This window comes from Panicum virgatum, chromosome 9K, assembly GCF_016808335.1.
Source record: "Panicum virgatum strain AP13 chromosome 9K, P.virgatum_v5, whole genome shotgun sequence".
NCBI lineage: Eukaryota > Viridiplantae > Streptophyta > Magnoliopsida > Poales > Poaceae > Panicum > Panicum virgatum.
Window position 1 is genome coordinate 56,664,340 of NC_053144.1, and position 20,507 is coordinate 56,684,846.

The 20,507-nt window shown below is 52.0% G+C and overlaps 3 protein-coding genes across 9 annotated transcripts; all 3 read right to left on the reverse strand.

Annotated features, from left to right (window-relative positions):
* Positions 1 to 532: 532 nt before the first annotated feature.
* Positions 533 to 1,945, reverse strand: LOC120648819 (aspartic proteinase nepenthesin-1-like). The gene has a single exon (XM_039925465.1). The coding sequence runs from the start codon at positions 1,943 to 1,945 to the stop codon at positions 623 to 625; it is 1,323 nt and encodes a 440-aa protein (XP_039781399.1). The 3' UTR covers positions 533 to 622.
* A 1,871-nt stretch (positions 1,946 to 3,816) lies between these two features.
* Positions 3,817 to 9,350, reverse strand: LOC120652567 (pentatricopeptide repeat-containing protein At1g56690, mitochondrial-like). Of its 7 annotated transcripts, none has more exons than XM_039930432.1 (5): positions 7,149 to 7,165; positions 6,868 to 6,997; positions 6,722 to 6,788; positions 6,356 to 6,627; positions 3,817 to 5,227 (listed from the first exon to the last, which is right to left on the reverse strand). In XM_039930432.1, exon 5 carries the CDS (start codon positions 5,157 to 5,159, stop codon positions 3,966 to 3,968), a length of 1,194 nt encoding a protein of 397 aa, XP_039786366.1. In that variant the 5' UTR covers positions 5,160 to 5,227; positions 6,356 to 6,627; positions 6,722 to 6,788; positions 6,868 to 6,997; positions 7,149 to 7,165; the 3' UTR covers positions 3,817 to 3,965. The 7 variants fall into 7 exon arrangements, with proteins under 7 accessions (XP_039786366.1, XP_039786360.1, XP_039786363.1 ...); XM_039930426.1 differs by lacking the exon at positions 3,817 to 5,227 and adding an exon at positions 5,338 to 5,607 and having other exon boundaries at positions 7,149 to 9,350; XM_039930429.1 differs by lacking the exon at positions 3,817 to 5,227 and having other exon boundaries at positions 6,188 to 6,619; positions 7,149 to 9,350.
* A 7,261-nt stretch (positions 9,351 to 16,611) lies between these two features.
* Positions 16,612 to 19,300, reverse strand: LOC120652568 (ABC transporter I family member 20-like). Its single transcript, XM_039930433.1, has 7 exons — positions 19,060 to 19,300; positions 18,818 to 18,951; positions 18,580 to 18,699; positions 17,531 to 17,626; positions 17,291 to 17,443; positions 17,123 to 17,200; positions 16,612 to 17,044 (listed from the first exon to the last, which is right to left on the reverse strand). The coding sequence occupies exons 1-7, from the start codon at positions 19,208 to 19,210 to the stop codon at positions 16,805 to 16,807; spliced, it is 972 nt and encodes a 323-aa protein (XP_039786367.1). The 5' UTR covers positions 19,211 to 19,300; the 3' UTR covers positions 16,612 to 16,804.
* Positions 19,301 to 20,507: the final 1,207 nt, after the last annotated feature.

The following is a 20,507-nucleotide window of genomic DNA, read 5'->3' on the forward strand; positions in this document are numbered from 1 at the left end:
GCCAAGAGCATGGGAATATTTGGCAAAATGGCAGCGTAGATGGTGGCAAACATTATAACTTGGATAAGGTTCCGGTTAACTTTCAAACTCCAACACTAGAAACGTTTAATAAGATTCGGCGAAGCATTTGAAACTTTTGAAATTAAACTACCACATCGTTTCTACTATTTCCCAATCTCCTGGTCGGGCAAATTTAAAAAAAACCGTCAATCTTAATTTTCAGGTAATTCACTTGTGATTCCAACCAAACAGGTTGTGTAATCTATAAACTGAAATAAACATGCTCCAGATTGTAATACTGAACAAGCTAGATTGTAATATGAAATGAAAATGCAGGAGTCATCACAAAACGTAGAACTAAAAAAACATGGCTGAAGTCGAAACAGGTCCGTGCTACGAATTTGAGACAAATAAACCAAATTCTAGCTGGCCGCCTAATAATAAATTTGGGTGACTGTGGCAACGATTCAAATACAATACCGCTGCTTTATTCTTATTACATGACTGCTAGTGTCTGTATAACATCCAGTTACATTACTATATTCACGAAAAAAATGAAGGAAAAAAATAGGGAAATAATGTATCAATCACGCGAACAGCAGCGCGGCGCGAGTTGCCGAATCTAAACCCTGTCGCAGTGAGCAGGGACGAAAGACAGGTTGTTGCCAGCGAGGTCGTAGAGTACGTGCAGGTTCTGCTGCTGATAGTTGCCTACGATGGTCATGCCCCCGCCGGAGGACATGATCGCGATGCACATGTTGCTCCGGCCACCGTCGTCCTCCATCTCGAACACGTAGTTCTCCCGCGGCAGGTCCAGCGTCGCGCCGTCGAACTGCAGCTCCAGCTTCGGCACCTCCTGCTTCTTCCCCGCCGCCGCCGACGACACGGCGAAGCAGAGGGGCTCGTCGTTGGTCACGGGCAGGTCCACCTGGGAGACGAACGCGTCGTGGAGGACCCCGTAGACAAGCGGCGGCAGCAGCGTGACGGAGGTGCCGGAGTCGATGATCGTCCCGCCGCTCCCGTTGCCCCTCAGCGCGAACGCCGACTCCGGCACCGGCAACCTCTCCGACCCGACCGTGATGCTCTTCAGCGAGAGGTAGTAGAAAGTCGGGTTGGCGGAGCTCTGGATGAGCTGGGTGGTCTGCGCGGCGCCGCTGGCGCTGTCGTAGAGGTTCGCCGGCAGGCCGAGCAGGACGGCGCTGGGCGCCGACCCCGTGACGTTGGTGAAGCAGTAGGAGAAGTTGTCGACCCTGAGCTGCGACGGCAGGGACAGCGCGCCGCGGCCGAAGCCGGCGATGCCGCTTCCGGTCGCGTTGGAGCTGAAGAGCCCGTTGTTGAAGTAGCCGCAGCCGAAGGCGAGGCTGGGCACCGCCTCGTGCCCGGCGTCGCCGTCGAACCTGAACGTGTCGGCGTCGAGGCGGCCGGTCGTGACCGACCTGTCGCCGTAGGAGTAGGTGTAGACGCAGGTGCGGTTGCCCCACTTGCGCGCGCCGCAGGAGGACAGGTCCAGCTGCTGGCACGCCGCAGCGTCGCAGGGGAGCGGTGCCGACGTGTCGGAGAGGTTGGGGTCGTAGTACGGCAGCGCCTGGGCGTAGCAGGACGGGCACGGCTGGCACTGCGTCCAGATGAGGTCGCTGCCGGTGTCGAGCGTCGCCTGCACGGGCTGCGGCGGCGTGCCGATGGCGAAGCTGACCAGGTACTCCGTGTCGATCGCCTGGCCCTTGCCGGGCACCGCGGAGGCGCTGGCCGGCGACGAGCCAGAGAGCAGCCGCGCGGCGCGGGCCTTGCTGCGCCGCGCCATGCGCCGCAGCAGCTGGCGCCGGGTCAGGCCGCGGCCGGCGTCGGCGCGGGTGAGCTGCGCCCGGATCGCCCCGCCCGCGGCGTCGCTGCACGAAACGGCCAGCGCCGCCGCGAGCAGCGCGAGCAGGAGGGCTAGCCTGTGCATTTCCATCGTCGATCGATCGATCGATTGGTGCGAGCTACTTAGAAACTGGTGCGTGTGCTTAGCTGTGCTAGCCCCTATATTTATAGGAATCGAGAGGGATTTCTACTGTTGGATTGCACCAGCAATCAACTGTATCTCTACTGGTCAAGAATGTTTGAACTTACTCGTGCCATGTCGAGTTGCCCAATTAATCATATCTTAATCCTAATTCAAACATCTCGAGCGCGTACGAGGCGTGCAGGTTCACAATCACGAGAAGGTCCGTGCGAGACATTCTCTGGATCTGGATGCATGCGTGCTCACTTCATTTTGCATCGTTTTTGACACTAGACCCGGAAAGCTTCCTCTGCGAATCCTGGAGTTCTCCCTCCATGGGCGGGGCAGTTCGGCCGATGTGTGGAAGCGAAGGATAACACTAGTATCGTGTGAAAATTTTGCGACAGGGTAAGCTGCAGAGCAGAGAAGGGCTCATGCCGGCCGGCAGATTTGGAGTGAGAAAAAGGTAAACAGCGGCGAGAGGCCGGCTTTCTAGATGTCAAGACGCCGTCGCGCTGGGTTGTTTCCGGTTCCGGCTTAGTCACCCCACTACCATTTCCACAACCCGCGTCGACTCGGCTCTTGTTCAGCGATGATGCGGTCCCTAAGCTGCGCGCACACGACTTTATTTTTATTTTTTTTTCTTTTTGCTGGGCAAACCCTTTGTCACGGCCTATTTATACATTGGACAAATTAGGCCCATGGATACACTAGCCCGTGGCCATCTGGGCTGTGTCTGCTTCTGCTCGGGCTAATGGGGGCGGAACATCCATGAACGGCTAGGCCTCCTAAAAAAATCCATGAACAGTTGATCAACAGGTATCTTCTTCACCTTTGCTGATCCCCTTCCCCTGCTACAGTAGAGAGAAAGGCGAAGAGAGAGCGACTCCGTCTCCGGCGGCGGATCCGGCGGTCTCCCTCATCTCCGGCGGCATCCTCGCTGGCGGAGGGTGGGGGAACGGCGGATCCGTCGTCCGGTGGGTATATAGGCTTAGTATTAGCTACCTATTGCTTAGTCTAGGGTTGTGGACCCGTGGCGGCGGTAGGCCATGGGTGCTTTTGCGTTCTCCGCTTCTTCTCCGGGGACGGAGGGGTGGCCTACGGCGCGGGTGGCTTCGACGTCGGCGCGGGTGGCTTCGGCGACGGCGCGGTTGACTTCGAAGGCGGCGCGGTGTGCTTCCTCGGCTTTCCCGGCGATGGAGGCGTGATTTTTGTCTTCCTTCTCCTTTGCGAAGGGAGGGAAATAATCGGCATCCCCCATGCCATGTTCTTCCAGATCGTTGGCCTTGCGGCTGGCGGTTTCACCGGATTTCTGTACCTCCAAGGAGTCTTCTTTTGGAGGTTTGTATCTACCGACTCGTTGAAACCGGGTTGGTTTCTGCCTACCACCTGCGTTGGTGGTTCAGCTCCCCTGTTGGGTGCTTCGTCGGCCGGCGTGCTGCGAGTTCTGGCGGCCACTGGGGCGTCAGATTTCTCAAAGGCTGGCGATGCGATGGCCATCGGCCATCTTTGGAAGCCGGGGCGTTCAGTGCCAAGAAAGCATGTCGTTGATGTGCTACTCAAGACGGCGATTAAAAGTTTTGTCTCTTCGCCGGTAGGGGGATCGGCTCCAGGCCATGGATTCCGGTCGTCGGTGGCGAGGAACACCGGGAGAGGGTTACAAGGACCTGAATGTATTTTTTATTTTTATCAAGGGTGTCTTTGTATGAGCTGTAATCACCAAAACCTTGAATGAAAAACTATCCCGGTTTCTCAAAAAAAAAATTAAAAAAAAATCCATGAACGGCTAGGATGTTGTTTGAAAAATTAACGAGTTGCTGCATAGTAAATCAATGTTTTAAACATCGAGAAACAAAGTCGAAGACCAACATTATGTTTCATATCCCATTCATTTACAATGTCGAAGACCAGCATAAGATAACATCTGCAGCATGGTGGAGACCTTTTCATTTCTGTGTTTTTGCATTCCTGTTCCAATGGAGGCCTAAAGCCTGTTGCACTGAGCAGGAACAAAGGACAGCATGTTGCCGACCAGGTCGTAGAGGACGTGCATGTTCTGCTGCTGGTAGTTGCCTATGATGGTCATGTCGCCCCCTGCGCTGACAGCTAGGCAGGTGAAGCTGCCGCCGCCCGCGTCCTGGAACTCGAACATGTAGTTCTCCCGCGGCAGCTCCAGCGTCGCGCCCTCCAAGTGCAGCGCCAGCCTCGGCACGTCGTCGTCGGGCCTCGCCCGCCGCGGCGCCGAGAAGCAGAGCTGCGAGAGCAGCGACGACGTCGCGTTGTCCACGGGCAGCCTCGCCTGCGCGACGAACGCGTCGCGCACGAGCTCGTACGCGCCCCGTGGCAGCGACGTCATGCCGGTGCCGGAGTCGATGATCGTGCCGCCCGTGCCGTCCTGCCTCAGCGCGAACGTTGACTCGGGGATCGGCAGCCTCGTTTCGCCGACGGTTATGCCCTTTAGAGACAGGTAGTACGCGGTCAGAGACGAAAAGTTTTGGACGAGAGGGGTGGACTGGACGGCGCCGCCGTGGCCGTAGAGGTCGGCCGGGAGGCCGAGCAGGACGGTGCTGGGTTCCGACCCTGTTATGGTGGTGAAGCAGTGGGAGAAGTTGTCCACTTTGAGCTGCGACGGCAGGGACAGCGCGCCGCGCCCGAAGCCGGCGATGCCGGTCTCGTTGGACGTGAAGATCCCGTTGTCGAAGAGACCGCACCCGAAGGCCAGGCCGGGTACGGAGGCCTCGCCGGAGCTGTCGCCGGCGGCGGCGAACGTGAAAGTGTCCTCGTCGAGGCTGCCGATGGTTATGGAGTTGTCGGCGTATGCGTAGACGTAGACGCAGGTTCGGTTGCCCCAGCTCTGCTTGCCGCAGGACGACCATGCGAGGCCGTCGCACATGGGCGAGTCGCAGGGGAGCGCGCCGAACGTGGAGGAGTTGGACGGGTCGAAGTAGGGGAGCGTCTGGGCGAAGCAGACCGGGCACGGCCGGCACTGCGTCCAGACAAGGTCGCTCCCGGTGTCGAGGGTGAGCTGCACGGGCTGCGGCGGCGTGCCGATGGCCAGGTGCACCAGGTACTCCGTGTCGGGGACGACGCCGGTGTAAGCTCCCGGGTCTACGCGGGCGCCTGCCGCGGCGCCCCCCGAGAGCAGCCGCGCGGCGCGGGCCTTGCTGCGCACGGCCATGCGGTGCAGCAGCTCGCGTCGGGTGAGGCCGCGGCCGGCGTCGGCGTGGTTGGCGTGCAGCTTCAGGGCTGCGGAATCGCAGCAAGAAAAGGTCAGAGCAACCAGTGGCATCAAGAGAACCATCTTTTCAAACGAGAACCGTAGGAGAGCCGTCTTCCGAAGCTGCTTCATTGGCACTTGCTTTGCTCCAGTTCCTGCAAGTATGTGTGTGTATTTGCAGGCTTTTGAAATGGAGATGGGGCTCTATATAAAAGATTTAGCCTTGCGTTATTTGAGCTCTATGCTTTGCAACCCTTGTTAAAAAGACTTCAAAGAATTCAATATCGTCACAGATGTATCATTTTCCTTATTCCAGCCCGTATATGTGTTTGGTCTTTCACGCAATCACGCGTTCAACTCCATACCGTGTTGCTGACGTGCTCTTTTTGCCGTCGATCGCTCCACTATCCTTTGTCAAGCAGATGTACGTCGTGAAAAGGATAATAAGAGAGTAGATTTACAAAATGAGACCATTCTTCCTCCCACTTGACACGGACAGAATGGGAAGGAACAGGGTCTAGATTCGGGAGTGGGTGGAACCTTAATGCAGTGGAACATGAAAATTGCAGATTGACTGGCTCAACTTATAGCTTTTGCAAAGAGATGAACAGGTCATCTCGAGTAAATTCTAAAAAAGCCCACAACGATTTTGACACATGTTAAAAAAAAACCTAGACTTTCGATGTCAATTACACAAACCTGCAACTATTTTAATCCTTGGTGCAAGAAACAATGGTGAGCAAATACTTTTATGCTAGTTACAGATATAACAAAAGTAGTTTTCTTCAATAAAAGTCAATTTTCAAATGAGAATGGTTACTTCAACTATGTTATCGCAATTGTGGTGCCGTTTAGATTCATAAATGACTAACGAATGTTGCAGATATCACTCATTCTACAAACTGGTATGTCCAGTTCATGAATCAGCACTATGACTTCAGTTTTCACAATAAAATCTGGTTCAAATTGTTCCGCAGCAAAGACCAGACTAACAGTTTTGACCCCAAAACCTTAGCTTATCTTTTTAAACTTGACATATTTACAAACAGTATAGCACAAGAATAATTCTAGAGCTGGACCATATTGTTGGAAAATATTATGTGATCAGATACAAATTAATACAGTTGCATTTGAAAGTAGAAAGTTTTTTGCTTTACCTTGATCTGCTGCTGATCAGCAGGATTCTATCTCAAGAAATGTAACTGAATCTCAATGCACAATCTCCACAAGTAATTGTCTGATCAAACAACCTGCATAGTGTGCAGTTGTTGAGATACCGCCGCTCGGGTACTCTCATCTTGTGACTAGTCAGTTGCGACTATTCCCCAAACTTGGTGAGAGGTGCTCTGAGCTGAAATGCTGAATGCGACATATTAATATTCCACATCCGTGATTCCGAGCATCACATTGGGTATTGTAATCTGCAGATCTGAAGATTTAATATGAAATGAAAAATATGAACCTAAATGAGTGCGTAAATTAGATTCAAAGTGAAATATAGAACTAAATAGATAATTTTTCACCTCATAGCTTTCTTTGTCATACTATATCGATTCAAATGATAAATTGCCCATGTTGACAACAGAGGATCTGCAGAATATGATTTGCAGTTACACATATAGTAAGGATAACAAGTATCTATCAAGTTGCTTGTTCACATTAATCTGACCTCTAAGATACGGGTTGTTTTGTGCAGCAGCCTGCACTACATTGTTACAGCAGCATAGGTAACTCAAAGGGAACAAGTTAACCGTGTGCTGATATCATGTTCAGTGGAAACTGAATCCTGAATGTGTTTCCTATAAATGATCAAGATGTCACTAAACAAGGCACAGTGAGACTTTTTGCTGCCGTAGCTTATCATCATTATCAAAAAAAGGAAACATCTCTCACCAATTTAATTTATGGTTTGGAAGACCAAGGGAGACTGTCTTAAGATCTAAGACTTACCTAATCAAAGAATCATCAAAGAGTTGATGTTGAGCAAGAATATACTGCTTCATTCACCTCACCAATAGTCCCTGCATGAGCAAAATCCATCATTGAAGTGATGGAATCTATTTGCATCTCTCAGTACAATTTCCCGAGAAGTTATCTTTGCAATCAACTTTATTGCAGAGTGGCAATCACCACAAACTCTGAGGTTCTTCATGACACGAATGGGCATTCCCTCTGGAACTTTCAATAATCCATATGCTACAGCTTGCCTCTCACTGTGATACCGCAAGCTATGAGTTTTTTGCTCCTCGTCTACATCATGAAGCACAAAGCTCCCATCAGCTGAGTATCCAGATTCCATCAGCAATCCATCTAACTTTTCCAGCATTTTAAGGATAATAGCATGCTCAGGATGTGCTAACACTTCACCAGATGTGAACAGATGCACCCTTTTGCCGTATTCTATCCAACTACAGCCAGGAGACTTGTTCAAATGCCTTGAGCTAATGAATTTTCGCATCTCAGAAGCATCTTCCCACCTCCCAGTGGATGTATAAATGTGAGACAGCAAGACATATGGCCCGGCATTTCCAGGCTCTAGCTCCAAGAGCTTCTTAGCAGCAACCTCAGCAATCTCAGCATTCTTGTGCATTCTGGAAGCCCCCATCAGAGCTCCCCAGATGACAGCATCTGGTTCAACTGGCATGGTCTTAATCAAATCCAGTGCTTCCTCCAGATGTCCCGCTCGACCAAGCAAATCAACCATGCAAGAATAATGCTCTGCTCCAGGTCTGATGGCAGAATTTGTATCCATAGAATTAAAAATATCCCTTCCCTCTTTAACTTTTCCTGTGTAGCTACATGCTGTAAGGGCCCCAATATATGTAATTCTATCAGGCACCATTCCGGCCAACCTCATATCATCAAATATGCGGAGTGCTTCCTCCCCCAACCCATGTTGGGCATAACCAGTGATCATCGAATTCCACATCACAACATCTTTGGGCTCAAACATGCTGAAAACCTTCTTGGCCTTATCCAAATTCCCACATTTGATGTACATTGTGATTAATGCTGACACGGCAAAGACATCCTTGTCAAAGGAACACCTCAGCATTGCAGCATGCACCTCCCTCCCGTAATCAAGAACAGCCAGGGCTGCACATACCGTGAGGATGCTGACGACCGATGGGTAGTTTGGGCGAATGCCATCATGCAACATCTCGCGGAAGGTAGACAATGCCTCCATTAAGAATTCATTCTGCTCATATGCTTTGATGATTGCGCTCCATGTTCCATCATCCCTCTCGTGCATCCTGTCAAAGACTGATTTGGCAGCATCCACCATCCCCCGCTGCCCAAACCCAACTATCATTGCATTGCAGGCTGGCAATGGGTGCTCCGGCATTGCATTAAACAGCTCCTCAGCATCCCCAACACGGCCAGCCTGTATATACCCAAATAGCATTGCAGTCCACGACACCTCGTTGCGCTCAGGCATCACCTCGAACAGCTTCCGAGCAAGGTTTACCTGCCCATTCTGAGCATAGCCGGAGACCATCGCAGTCCATGACACAACGTTCTTCTTTGGCATTTCATCAAACAGAACGCGCGCCTCAGCTATCCGGCCAGCCTGGCAGTACCCAGATAGCATGGCGGTCCACGCAACAACATCCTTGTCAGGCATTTCATCAAACAACGCGCGGGCTTTATCAACACGGCCGGCGTCGAGGAAGCCGCCGAGCAACACCGTGTAAGATATGTGGTTGCGCTCCGGCATCTGTCGGAACAGCTGGATGGCGTCAGCCAGGAGGCCGTGGCGCACGTAACCGCGCAGGAGGGATGTGAAGGAGACAACCGAGGGCGGGTAGGGAATGGTGGCGAGCGCCGCGGCGGCGTCGGGGAGTGTGTGACGGCGCAGGGAGAGCCCGGAGATGAGCGCGTTGTAGGAGGCGAGGTCCCGCGAGGGCATGCGGTGGAAGACTCGGAGTGCGGCGTCGGGGAGGTTGTTGCGGAAGTAGCCGGCGAGGAGGGCGTTGCAGGAGGCGGTGGTGCGGAGCGGCATGGCCTCGAACGCGGCGCGGGCGCCCTCCATGTTGCCCGTGCGCGCCAGCCGGGCAATGCGCGCGTTCGCATCCACCACCGCCGGCGCCGCGCTCGACGGCAGGAAGCGGACGGGCGGGAGGCGCATGTCGGGTGGGCAACAGTAACAACCACAGGAACAGGAGTCGGAAGTCGGCCCTTACCGACGGATGCCGCCGCCTCGCAGAATTTGTATTGTAGGTGTCGATGGTGGTGGTGGGCTTTAGAGTTGAGAAACGTCAACGGGCCTCTGACTTTCAGACCTGAGAGCTCCTTCTGTACTTTTGAAGCTACTATAATAAATTGCAAAAATTTTGAAGTTGAAGAACCACACCTTGCGAGGAGGAAGAAGCCCTGGAGGTTGAGAGCTCACTGTTGCGCGCCTGTGTGTGATTCTTGATCGAATCGAGCCGAGGCCGGTCCGAGTTCAGCCCGAGGTGAGCATCCGTCTCCATGCCCCACTATCTCCTCTCCCCTAACACCTCGCGTGCAAGATTCCGCGGTTCCTGGAGGCCCGATCAGGGCGGGGGGCTGTGGATTTCTGTTTCTTGATTCCGTCGGTTTCTTGCTCTGTGAGAGTTGGATCATCATCTTCCCGTCATTCCCACCTCCCCCAGGCGCCATGCTAGCCGTTTCCTCTTCCCCACCCCTTCACCTCCCCACCAGCCTCCCGCCGTCGCTCATCCCGAGCCCGGCGGCCACCACCAGCCTCCCGCCGACGTTCACCCCGAGCCCGGCGGCCACCTCCGCCTTGTCGCCTTCCCCCGTGCCGGTGGCGGTGTCGGCGACTCCCACCAGTGAGCCAACCGGGCGCAACAAGGCTCAACGCTGGAGCCGGGATACCCCGCCCACGGGCAAGTCCGGTGGCCACCCTTCCCCTACCTTCAAGGAAGTGCTGCTGGAGGGCGCTGCTCCGGCGGCCGCGGCCGCGGCCGCGGCCTCGGCCCCATCCGCAGTTTCCTCCCGCCCTTCCGTGGTCAAGTTCGTGGTGTATCCTGAAGCACGGAGGTCTCCGGCTGTGGTTGTAGAGCCTGACGCCGAAGGTTGGCTGCCTACTGTCAGCCGGAAAGCGCGCCTGGCGGCGGGGCGTCTCGCACGCCGCCCTCCTCGTCCGGTGCCTGTCGACCTCCGGGGGCGGTGCTTCAACTGCCTCTCCCCGGGACATCGAGCGGCTTCCTGCAGGTCTAGCACCCGGTGCTTCCACTGCCGGAAGACAGGGCATCGCTCGTACGTTTGTTAAGGACGCCGCTCAGCTCTTCCTGTTACCGCCCCGCGCATGCTGGTCTGGCGGCCTGTTCCTGCGCCACGCCCGGTGGTCGCGTCGCCCGTCCAAGCTCCCATGGCGCCCATCCAGGCTGCTTCTGGGGGGGGGGGGCCGCGCCAGCCTCTTCCGGAGATAGGGGCGCCCCGGCGCAGCGACGCCGGCGCGTCCGCAAACGGCACAGAAACCGTGGCGCGCCGTCCCCTGTCCCTGGTGGCGTCGATGACTCTCACCACATTGCTTCGAGCGATGAGGATCGCCTGATCCCTGCGGCTGGCCCTTCGCGGCGGCCACGCCGCATGATCAGACGTTCGGTCCTCATTGATCAGCAGGAGGCGAGTCTCGCCGAGCGGGCGCTGGTCATCTCTGTGATTGCGGACAACCCCGGCGACCTTGAAGGCTCCATCATCCCGGCGTTTGCTCAATGGTTCGAGATCGAGGTTGGCTTGCTGGCCCTCCACTCCTTAGGGCCGGCGAGTTACCTTTTGATTTCACCGGACGAGCCTACTGCGACCAGAATCTACAACGACGGGAGGCCGTTCCTTATTCCTCCCGGTCGCCTGCACGTCAAGCGCTGGACACGCTTCCTCAACTCTTCGGCCAGAATTCTTCCCTCCGCGGTGGAGATTGATCTCAAGGGAATTCCGGCGCATGCCTGGGATTTGGAAGTTGCGGTACAAATCCTGAGTGATTGCTGCATCCCCTGCGGTCTCCACCCTGTGACGGCTACCCAAAGGAAGGTGTTCCGCCTGGCTGCCTGGTGCTCGAGTCCGAGTGACATTCCGCCGATGATCGACCTTGAGATACCGGAGCCAGACGTCGTGGGCGGGAGGGATGCTCGAGATCGACGGACCCTCACCTACCCCATCTTGATTTTTGTGACGACACCCGACGGCCCGGCCCCAGCTGATGTTCTGCCTCCACCCCCTCCACCGGCGGACGAGGACCACCAGAACCGCGGGCGGCGTTCTTCTCTGGCGCAGGTGGCGCAAGATGGCGCCGCCCCATCCCGAGCTCAACGTGCTTCGGTTCACACGCGGCTAGGCCCGACATCGGTTGATTGCGGGGAATTCGTTCGAGGGAACGCTCCGGCTCCCGCACTTTCTGTCGCGCCTATCCCCAGGGGGGCCGAGGTCTCTGTTTCCGAGGCTGTCTCGGCGAACGGGCTGCCCATTACTGATGCGGTTGCGGCGATCGAGCCACCCCTGTTGGATGTGGTCGCGGCATTTGATGCGGTGGTTGCGGGGATCGCCGAGATCGCGCAACCTATTGATGCGTTGGTCGCGTCGGTTGCTTCGCCTCCACCCCCGACCTCGGCCCGTGTGGACTCTCCGGAACATATACTCGCAGCCTACGTGGACATCAACGACGACATTTGCTGGCCCCCGGAGGTCAGCGCAGGTTCATCTCCGGCGGCTGTTGCGGACGTGATACTGGAGCCAGACAATTCTACTCATGCTATGGTGGAGGATCCTCTTGTGGACGAGTGCAGGGGCCCTGTAATCTCCTTGATCGGGCCTCTCCCTACCATTCCAGAAGTAGAAAATGATGACGACGCATGCCGATCCCCTGCGTTTCCAGAAAATGAAGAGGTCGACGCCACTGGCCGCCCCCCTGCGACCTTCACGAGCGCGCCTCCTGCAGCTCTGTATCAGGCCCCAGATGATAACATTGCTGTGGCAGCCGGTGGCGGCGTTGCCCCTAATACTGATGATGAAGTTCCTCTTCTACTGGCCGTATCCGCGGCTAGTGTCGGTGTACCTCCAGCCCCCGCGACCAGCGCTGGCGTGACTGTTGAGGTTGCGCCCTTGGTGCCCAAGCCTTGTTCGTCCGCTGACACAACCGAGGATCTGGTGATTGCCCCGAGGGTTCTCCCTGATAATCTTATCGTGTATAGCCGGACGACTAGGAAAACAGAGAAACCCACAACTCCTGCGACTGAGTTCATCAAAAAAATCACAAAGAATGTGGACGCCCTAGTGCCTGTACCAAGCATCCCGAAGAGAAGAACTAAGACTGCAGGCCCTGTGAGTTTGCCACGCCGCAGCCGTTGGATCGCCAACCTGCCTCCAGAAACAGACTATGCTTCAGCCTCTACTGTATGCCGGAAACTTGGTCTTGCAGATGAGGAAGGCAAGATCACTGAAGAAACTCTGATCAATTATGCAAAATTTTATAACCACCTTCTTGGCCGAGATCATGCCACTGCTTTGTCAGCTCTCTTTGGATGGGATGTTCCAGAAGATGGGCAAGCACGTGTGGCTGCTGGATCAGTCACAATGTTTTGAGTCTTTTTTTGCCTCTGTTACTTGTACTCTTGGTCAGGTCTGTTGGTTCTTTATCAATGGATATATCGAGTTTTCTGATTTGGAATGTTCGGGGCCTGAATGACAAGGCACGGAGGGATAATCTTCGGAAAGTAGTCGATGATGCACGACCTGCAGTGGTCTGCATCCAAGAAACTAAGTTAGCTCATATATCTGAACGTGACGTCATATCCTTCCTTGGTCGTGATTTTACCAACTTTGTTTATCTGCCAGCACAACAAACACGAGGAGGTATTCTGATCGCGCCGATCTTTCATGGTAAATCATCACCGAGTTCATCGTCACTCTGTTTCTGTTTTGTTTAGTAACAATGAGGATCCAGCTTGGTGGTTCACTGGGGTATATGGCCCCCAGCGGGATGTGGATAAACTGGCCTTTCTTGAGGAACTCCGAGAAGTTAGAGCTAATTGCCCTGGACCTTGGATGCTGGCAGGAGATTTTAACATGATCTACTGCTCGGAAGATAAGAGCAATGAGAACATCAACAGAGCTATGATGGGGAGATTTCGTCGCTTTGTGAACGATCTTGAACTAAAGGAAATACCACTGTTGGGGAGAAAGTATACATGGTCTAATGAGCGGGAATCTCCAACGCTTGTCAAGCTGGACAGAGTGCTCTGTACAAATGATTGGGAAGAAATTCATAACGAGAATGTGCTGCAGAGTCATGCTACTGAAATGTCAGATCATTGTCTGTTGATCCTGGGTCTTAGAGAAGGCATTGTGGGAAAGAAGAGGTTTCACTTTGAGAGCTTTTGGCCGAAACTTGAGGGGTTCTATGATGCAGTACAGCAATCCTGGGAGGAGCAGGTTATTTGCAACTGTCCGCTCGAAACAATTTCAATTAAACTAAAACGCCTCACAAAGTCCCTCCAATCATGGAGTTAGAAACAGGTTGGGAACATCAAGTCTCAGCTTGCCCTTGCCCGACATATTCTGCATCGTCTAGAGATGGCCCAAGACCACCGAGCACTGTCAAGTGATGAAAATTGGCTGAGATGTAAACTGAAACAGCACTGCTTGTTCCTTGCCTCCCTGGAACGAACGATTGCTCGTCTCCGATCTCGGGTCCGCTATCTTAAAGAAGGTGATGCGAACACTTCTTTCTTCCACAAACAAGCTGGTTTTCGGAAGAGGAAGAACTTCATATCCAAATTGGTGGATGGAGATCAAGTAGCCATTAACCAGGAGGACAAACATAAAATTTTGTTTGAGCACTTTGATGGAGTGTTGGGGCAGGCAAGAACCAGGGCTGTTACCTTCGACTTGGCAGCATTTCATCGAGCAGGGATTGACTTATCTGATCTCGATCAGCCTTTTACAGAAGATGAAATCTGGGCCATCCAATCTTTACCCGCTGATCGTGCACCAGGTCCTGATGGGTACACTGGTCGTTTTTACAAAACCTGCTGGCCAATAATCAAATCTGATTTCACTGCAGCTTTAGTCTTTCTCCAGCAAGGAGATGCAAGGAGATTAGAGCTCCTAAACTCAGCCTATTTGACCCTAATCCCCAAGAAAGTGGAAGCCTTGGAAGCAAAAGACTTTCGCCCCATCAGTCTGGTTCACAGTTTCGCAAAACTCGTAACCAAAATGTTGGCGAATCGTTTGGCTCCTTTCTTGGACAGATTGGTTGCAACCAACCAAAGTGCATTCACCAGGGGCCGATGTATTCATGACAACTTCATGCTGGTACAGCAAACAATCAAGGTACTCCACCATCGCAAAATTGCAAGTTTATTCTTGAAGCTAGATATTTCTAAAGCATTTGATTCAGTTGCTTGGGCATTCCTACTTGAAATCCTGGAACACTTGGGTTTTGGTGCTGTTTGGAGAAATCTTATCTCCAACCTTCTCAAGTCAGGCTCCACACAAGTTATTCTTAATGGTGAGCCGGGGGAAATAATTTCGAATCAGCGCGGTCTTCGCCAGGGCGATCCTCTTTCTCCCATGCTATTCATCTTGGTCATGGATGTTCTAAATAGCTTGTTTTCCCAAGCAGAAGCGGAAGGCCTCCTCCTACCGTTACACTCCACCGGTCAGCTTCTGTCACTTTATGCAGATGATGTGGCACTCTTTATTCGCCCTGAAGAAGCAGACCTGCAGCTCACTAAAAACCTCTTGCAAGTTTTCGGGGACATCTCGGGCTTGCAAACAAACTTACAAAAGAGCTGTGTGATCCCCATCCGTTGTGAAGGCGAAATTGTGGAGGCAGTCAGCAGTACCCTACAGTGCACAACTTCCAGTTTTCCTACCACATATTTGGGTCTGCCCATATCTGATAAGAAGTTGAGAAAATGCGACCTGCTTTCTTGGATTGAGAAAATTGCCAACAAGTTACCAGGGTGGAAAGCTTCTCTAATGACACTAGCTGGTCGTGCGGTCTTGGTACGTTTCGTACTCACTGCCATACCTGTTTATCTGCTGGTGGCTATCAAAGTTCCTAAGTGGTTTATTCGAGCAATTGACAAGATCAGGAGAAATTTTTTATGGAAGGGAAGGAAGGATATTAATGGGGGCAGTTGTTTAGTGGCATGGGAGAAGGTCATAAGACCGATTGATCTTGGTGGGCTAGGAATCCACAACCTCGAAATCATGGGGTGGGCGCTCCAGATGCGCTGGCTCTGGATTGAGAAGACCAAACCAGATCGGCCGTGGGCTGGTCTTGAGGTGCCGGTGCACCCTAACACGTCAGCCATGTTTGCAATATCAATAGTCACCACTGTTGGCAATGGACAGAACACTTTGTTTTGGACTGACCGCTGGCTTCATGGTTGCTGTTTGGAGGATCTAGCTCCGAATATTTTCAATTGTGTGCCTCTGAAATTACGAAGAACAAGAACTGTGTTTGAAGCTATGCAAGATCATACTTGGGTAAGAGACATCAGAAGCGCACTCGGTTGGCGTGGTCTCGTGGAGTATCTTGAGCTGTGGGACAGCATGGCTGGCTTCGTGCTCAACACCACAGATGATATTCATCACTGGAAGTTCGAAGCTTCAGGTATATATTCTACCAGATCAGCCTACAGGAATTTCTCCGCTGGTTCCATCACCTTTGAACCTTGGAAGCGACTTTGGAAGTCATGGGCCCCTAGCAAATGCAAAACCTTTGTTTGGTTAGCAATTCGTAATCGATGTTGGACAGCAGACCGGCTGGAAAAAAGAGGTCTTCCCCATCCGGATCGTTGCCCGCTTTGCGACCAAGAAGAGTAAAATGTTCAGCACATTCTTACCTCTTGTGTTTTCGCGCGTCAATTTTGGTTTGAAGTCCTGCAACCTTTAAACTTATCCCACCTGACGCCCAGTCGTAGCATTGACTCCTTTGCTGATTGGTGGAGAAGGTCTTGGAAGAAATTACAGAAACAGCATAGGAAGGGCTTCAACTCCCAATGCATTCTTGGAGCTTGGATTTTATGGAAACATAGGAATGCATGTCTTTGATGGGATGACCCCAAATCTGCTGCGGGCACTCCAGGATTTCAAGGATGAATCCCTGCTTTGGAGGTTTGCTGGGGCTAAGGGGCTTGCTGCCCTGAACCCAGGAAGGGTGATTGAGCAAGTTTAGGACGTTAGGTGCTGTGTGGTCAGATCCTAGGCTCTTTTTTGTAACAGTCTACTGAGTTTGCAGCCCTCACTCTGGTCCAAGGTGATGTGCTGTCTATTGTAATTGGACCAACCCTTTTTCCTCTTAATACAAAGATACGCTGCTCTCCTGCGTGTTCGAGAAAAAAAAAAGAACCACACCTTAGAAATTGCAAATTAGATCACAGTGAAAGTAAAATGGGAAATATTAACAAGTAGCCCCTGTAGAAATATGAACAATTGAACACCGTGGGATCCAATTATATTGTTGCATACATATACAGAAGCGCAAATATGCAAATCCAAGTGCAAACAAAAGAACATTTCTCCTTTACTGCTCCAATAATGTATCTATTGGGTCTACAAGACTGTTATTCACCATTTTAAACTAACGAAGAGCAAATTACAAAACAATATCATTGTCTAAGAACGCTGTTAGAGCTGAAAACGAAGTTCTCCTCTCCTGCGATCGTTGAGGTGAGCCGTCCTGCTGCCCACCCATTGTTTACGACTCTGGCAGCACTCTTTGCTGGATCACCTACAACCCGGCTACCCTCAACAACCTTGTCGAATTCCGGGAGGCCTTTCTCCTTTCGCTCCTTTCTCCTCCTCCTGTCCTCGTCTCTTTCTTTCCTCAACCAACTCTCCACAGTTCTCTGAAATGCAAACGCAAATCTGACGAATGACCATGGTGTGCTAAAGCTAACTGGTTCATATGGATGGATGCTACTTACCATTAGAGACAACTGGCTCATTTCTTTCACTTTTTCCAAAGGCAGTGCTAATTGCAGCTTCCCATGAGCAATGTAAACCTGAAATACAACCAAGAATAATTATAATTATGTCCGTAACTCCACAGGAATTACTTGAGCTTATAAATACTGAGATACATGAGAACTTACAACGTGTGTTGGCCAATCATCAAGACCATCAAAAATATGTGTGGCATAGATGATTGTTGCACCTCTTTCATCACATTCCTTCTTAAGATATGTCAACAGATTTGATCTTGCCAACACATCCAGGTCAACTGTGATCTCATCAAGGAGGAGAACCTGCATTGCGGTTTCCTTTATTAACATCTCAACGAGTGGATGGAAACATGATCAATCCTTTTAATGACATGGAAAACGAAAGTAAACCTTGAATGGCTTAAGAAGTCCCATGCAAATCTGGACTCGTCTCCTCTGACCATCTGATGCCTTGTGCATGCGCCAAGAAAGGTCGATGTCTAATATCTGAAACGTAACAGCAAGGAAGATGAAGAAAACAAGCCATTATGCAGACCAAGGACATAATTGACTTATCTAAAGTTTAGGTCTATTGAATTATGAATCAACACATACTCCAAAGAAGTCAAGACTTGCAAGCTAAGCATATAAAAAATCAATAGGAGCTCGAGACTAAGGATATTAATCTCACCTAATTATCAACAAAATTGAAGTGCAATGTCATTTAACCTTGACGCTTAAGTTCGTTCAGCTTATAAAGTTAAGTGTTTTTTTCCCATATGTTTGCATAGGTAAAGGTGACATTGATACTAAGGTTTTTTTTTTCTGTTGTTTTCCCAGGGCACAATGACAGTTTGCATTTGAAACTGGGTGTTTCTAATCCCCAAAGCCCAGTTATGAATACAACAGAAATATGAACAATGCATCATGCAATCAGATACATTGATGCTTATTTGTGATATTGATTAGCTTTCATAAATGGTACTGCATTTATAAGCATGACGCATGTTACATGCTTTCTTCATAAATTAAGTGTTGAATCCAAAACAGCAAGCATTTGAGGCACAACCATTACACAAATAGCCAAAACTATTGTTTCCCGGTTGCTGATGACCAGTGAGAAAATGTCACCAACTTAACATATTCTAGCCATGTGAAACGAGGGATACACAATTTCAGGGAAAAGTTTGTGGAAGCACTAGATTAAAAATAACTTAATTTGATCCCAACATGCCAAACAACCGTTCGACACATTAGAAATTTGGACTGAATAAACATATGTTCTATTGGGGAATGAGCTAGTAAATACCTAGAACTAATCGGTTATTAGCATAAAACTATGTGACAACTTGAAAGGGCAGTTTTCTAAAAATGTATCTGAAAAATGACATGAGCGCTGCTCCGTGATAACAATGGGGATATATCCACGAAAATTTTACTGGTTTTGAGAGTTAACCTGCCTTGATAAGCTCATCTCTCCTCTTTGGATCAACACCAGCAACACCAAAAATCATCTTCTCTGCCGATATATCCATCTGAATATTCACCTGGTAGCCAGCAAAGGCCACATCGCGTCTCCACTGCACCAGAATTGACAGAGATTATATTCACTGGAACATCCCATTACATGTCCAGGATCGAAATTGAAATAGGAGAACGGACAAAGGAGGAGATGGATTTCTCAAATCACTAGCTCACCTCGCCGCCGAGGTAGCAGAGGTCGCCGGAGGAGGTGAGCGCCGTGTCGTGGAAGGCGGACCTGCCCAGGACCCGCACCATGCTCGGATCCACCATGTGCTTCCCGCCCAGTATCTTCAGGATCGTCGTCTTGCCTACCACACGGACAACGAAGCAGCCGCGGCGCCCAATCAACACCAGAACGGCCGGGAGAAAGGAGAAGGAAGGTCGGAAACGCGATGATGGGGGGGGGCTTAAATTACCTGCGCCGTTGGAGCCGAGGAGGAGGCACCGTTGGCCGGCGTCGAGGGAGAAGCAGACGTCCTCGATAAGCGGCGGCGCGCCGGGCGGCGGGCGGCCGTCGATGCCCGGGTAGGTGAAGGAGAGGTGGCTGATCTCCACCGTTGACGCCATCGGGGGCTGGGGGCCGCTCGCAGCGTGGCCGGAGGAGCAGGGGTTGGTCGTGGTCTCGTGGAGAGAGAGAGAGAGAGAGACGAGCGTTGTGGCGGGCCGAGCAAGTGAAGGGGGGGAGGGAGCCCGCGCCCGTGGCGTGGTAGTTGGGCCGCGGTTGGTGGCTGGCCCAATGTTGCTAGACGTGGCTCAAAACAACTCGAGGACAGCAGACGGCCACGTCTCGCAGCGCGGAATGCATGCATTTCTCGAAACAGATCGCTATCATGCCGAACTTGATTGACGGCGCTGGCTTGGACGACAGTACTTCCCCGCCTTCCCTCGTACTCTGCCTGAGGGACGCGATGCACAACGTCATCTTTGCCAAGCCCGGCGATGAGCAGTGGACACTGGGGAGCCCTGGTGAGGCGTCGCACAGGCTGTTCGACTGGCACGGCAGGATTGCTTTCCAGTCATTGGCATCCTTTGGAGGGCGCTGCTACTTCTCCTCCCCAGAGGGATCTGTCTATGTGTTGCAGTTGCAGCCACTGCCTCGCCATTCGGTATTTCGGTACAGGAACATCTATTCCTTTTTGGTCGGCGCAGGCACGTGGGGAGGCTGTTGCTGATGCGGTACTACAGAAACATCGATTATTAGGTGGCAGGGCAGCTTACAGGTACAGCCATAGAGAGCTATTCACAGTGAGAGGCGCCACTGGCTTCATGGAGATGATTGAGGTGGACATTGCTAGGAAGAGGCTGGTGCCGTTGAGGAGCCTTGGCCGGCCGCCAGGCGGTTTTCGTGGGTGAAACACTGTGCGTGCCCGTCTCCACTGAGACCTTCCCCTCTATTATCCCCGACGCGGTATATATGGGCTATCGTCAGCAGATCGATGGGACTTTTGGCATGTGTCATCTTAACAGCATGAGGATTGAACCCGCACATGAGTTCGGTCGTGATGAATATTTCAAAAAAAAAAAGTTCGGTCGTGATGAAAGAATGCGGCTAGGTCCCCGTGCCAGGCCCTGCAATATTAATTGACCAGTATCTGGTCTGTTATAGTGCCCCATAGTGGCGACTGCATCATTCACTCCCAGCATGGAACTCTTTTACAGTAAAGTCGGGAGAGGAGGAGGGCGAATCGGAGGCGAACAGAGGTCCCGATGGTGACTCCGCCGGATCCCCTCCTCTCCGGCGGCCGGTCCGGCGCCGGAGAGGGTGGGGATCCGGGGATTCGTCGCGCGGGTGTTTATAGGGTAGTTAGTTTTCTTTCTACGCTTAGGGTTTGCTTGCCGTCATCGCTGACGGCGGAGCTTGGTT

Coding starts and splice junctions, on each gene's coding strand:
- LOC120648819 (XM_039925465.1), bottom strand. CDS start 1,945: ATGCACAGGCTAGCCCTCCTGCTCGCGCTGCTCGCGGCGGCGCTGGCC.
- LOC120652567 (XM_039930426.1), bottom strand. CDS start 9,327: ATGCGCCTCCCGCCCGTCCGCTTCCTGCCGTCGAGCGCGGCGCCGGCG.
- LOC120652568 (XM_039930433.1), bottom strand. CDS start 19,210: ATGGCGTCAACGGTGGAGATCAGCCACCTCTCCTTCACCTACCCGGGC. Junction 17,201..17,290: donor ATGATTGGCCAACACACGTT/GTAAGTTCTCAT, acceptor GTTGTATTTCAG/GTTTACATTGCTCATGGGAA. Junction 17,045..17,122: donor TGAGCCAGTTGTCTCTAATG/GTAAGTAGCATC, acceptor TTTGCATTTCAG/AGAACTGTGGAGAGTTGGTT.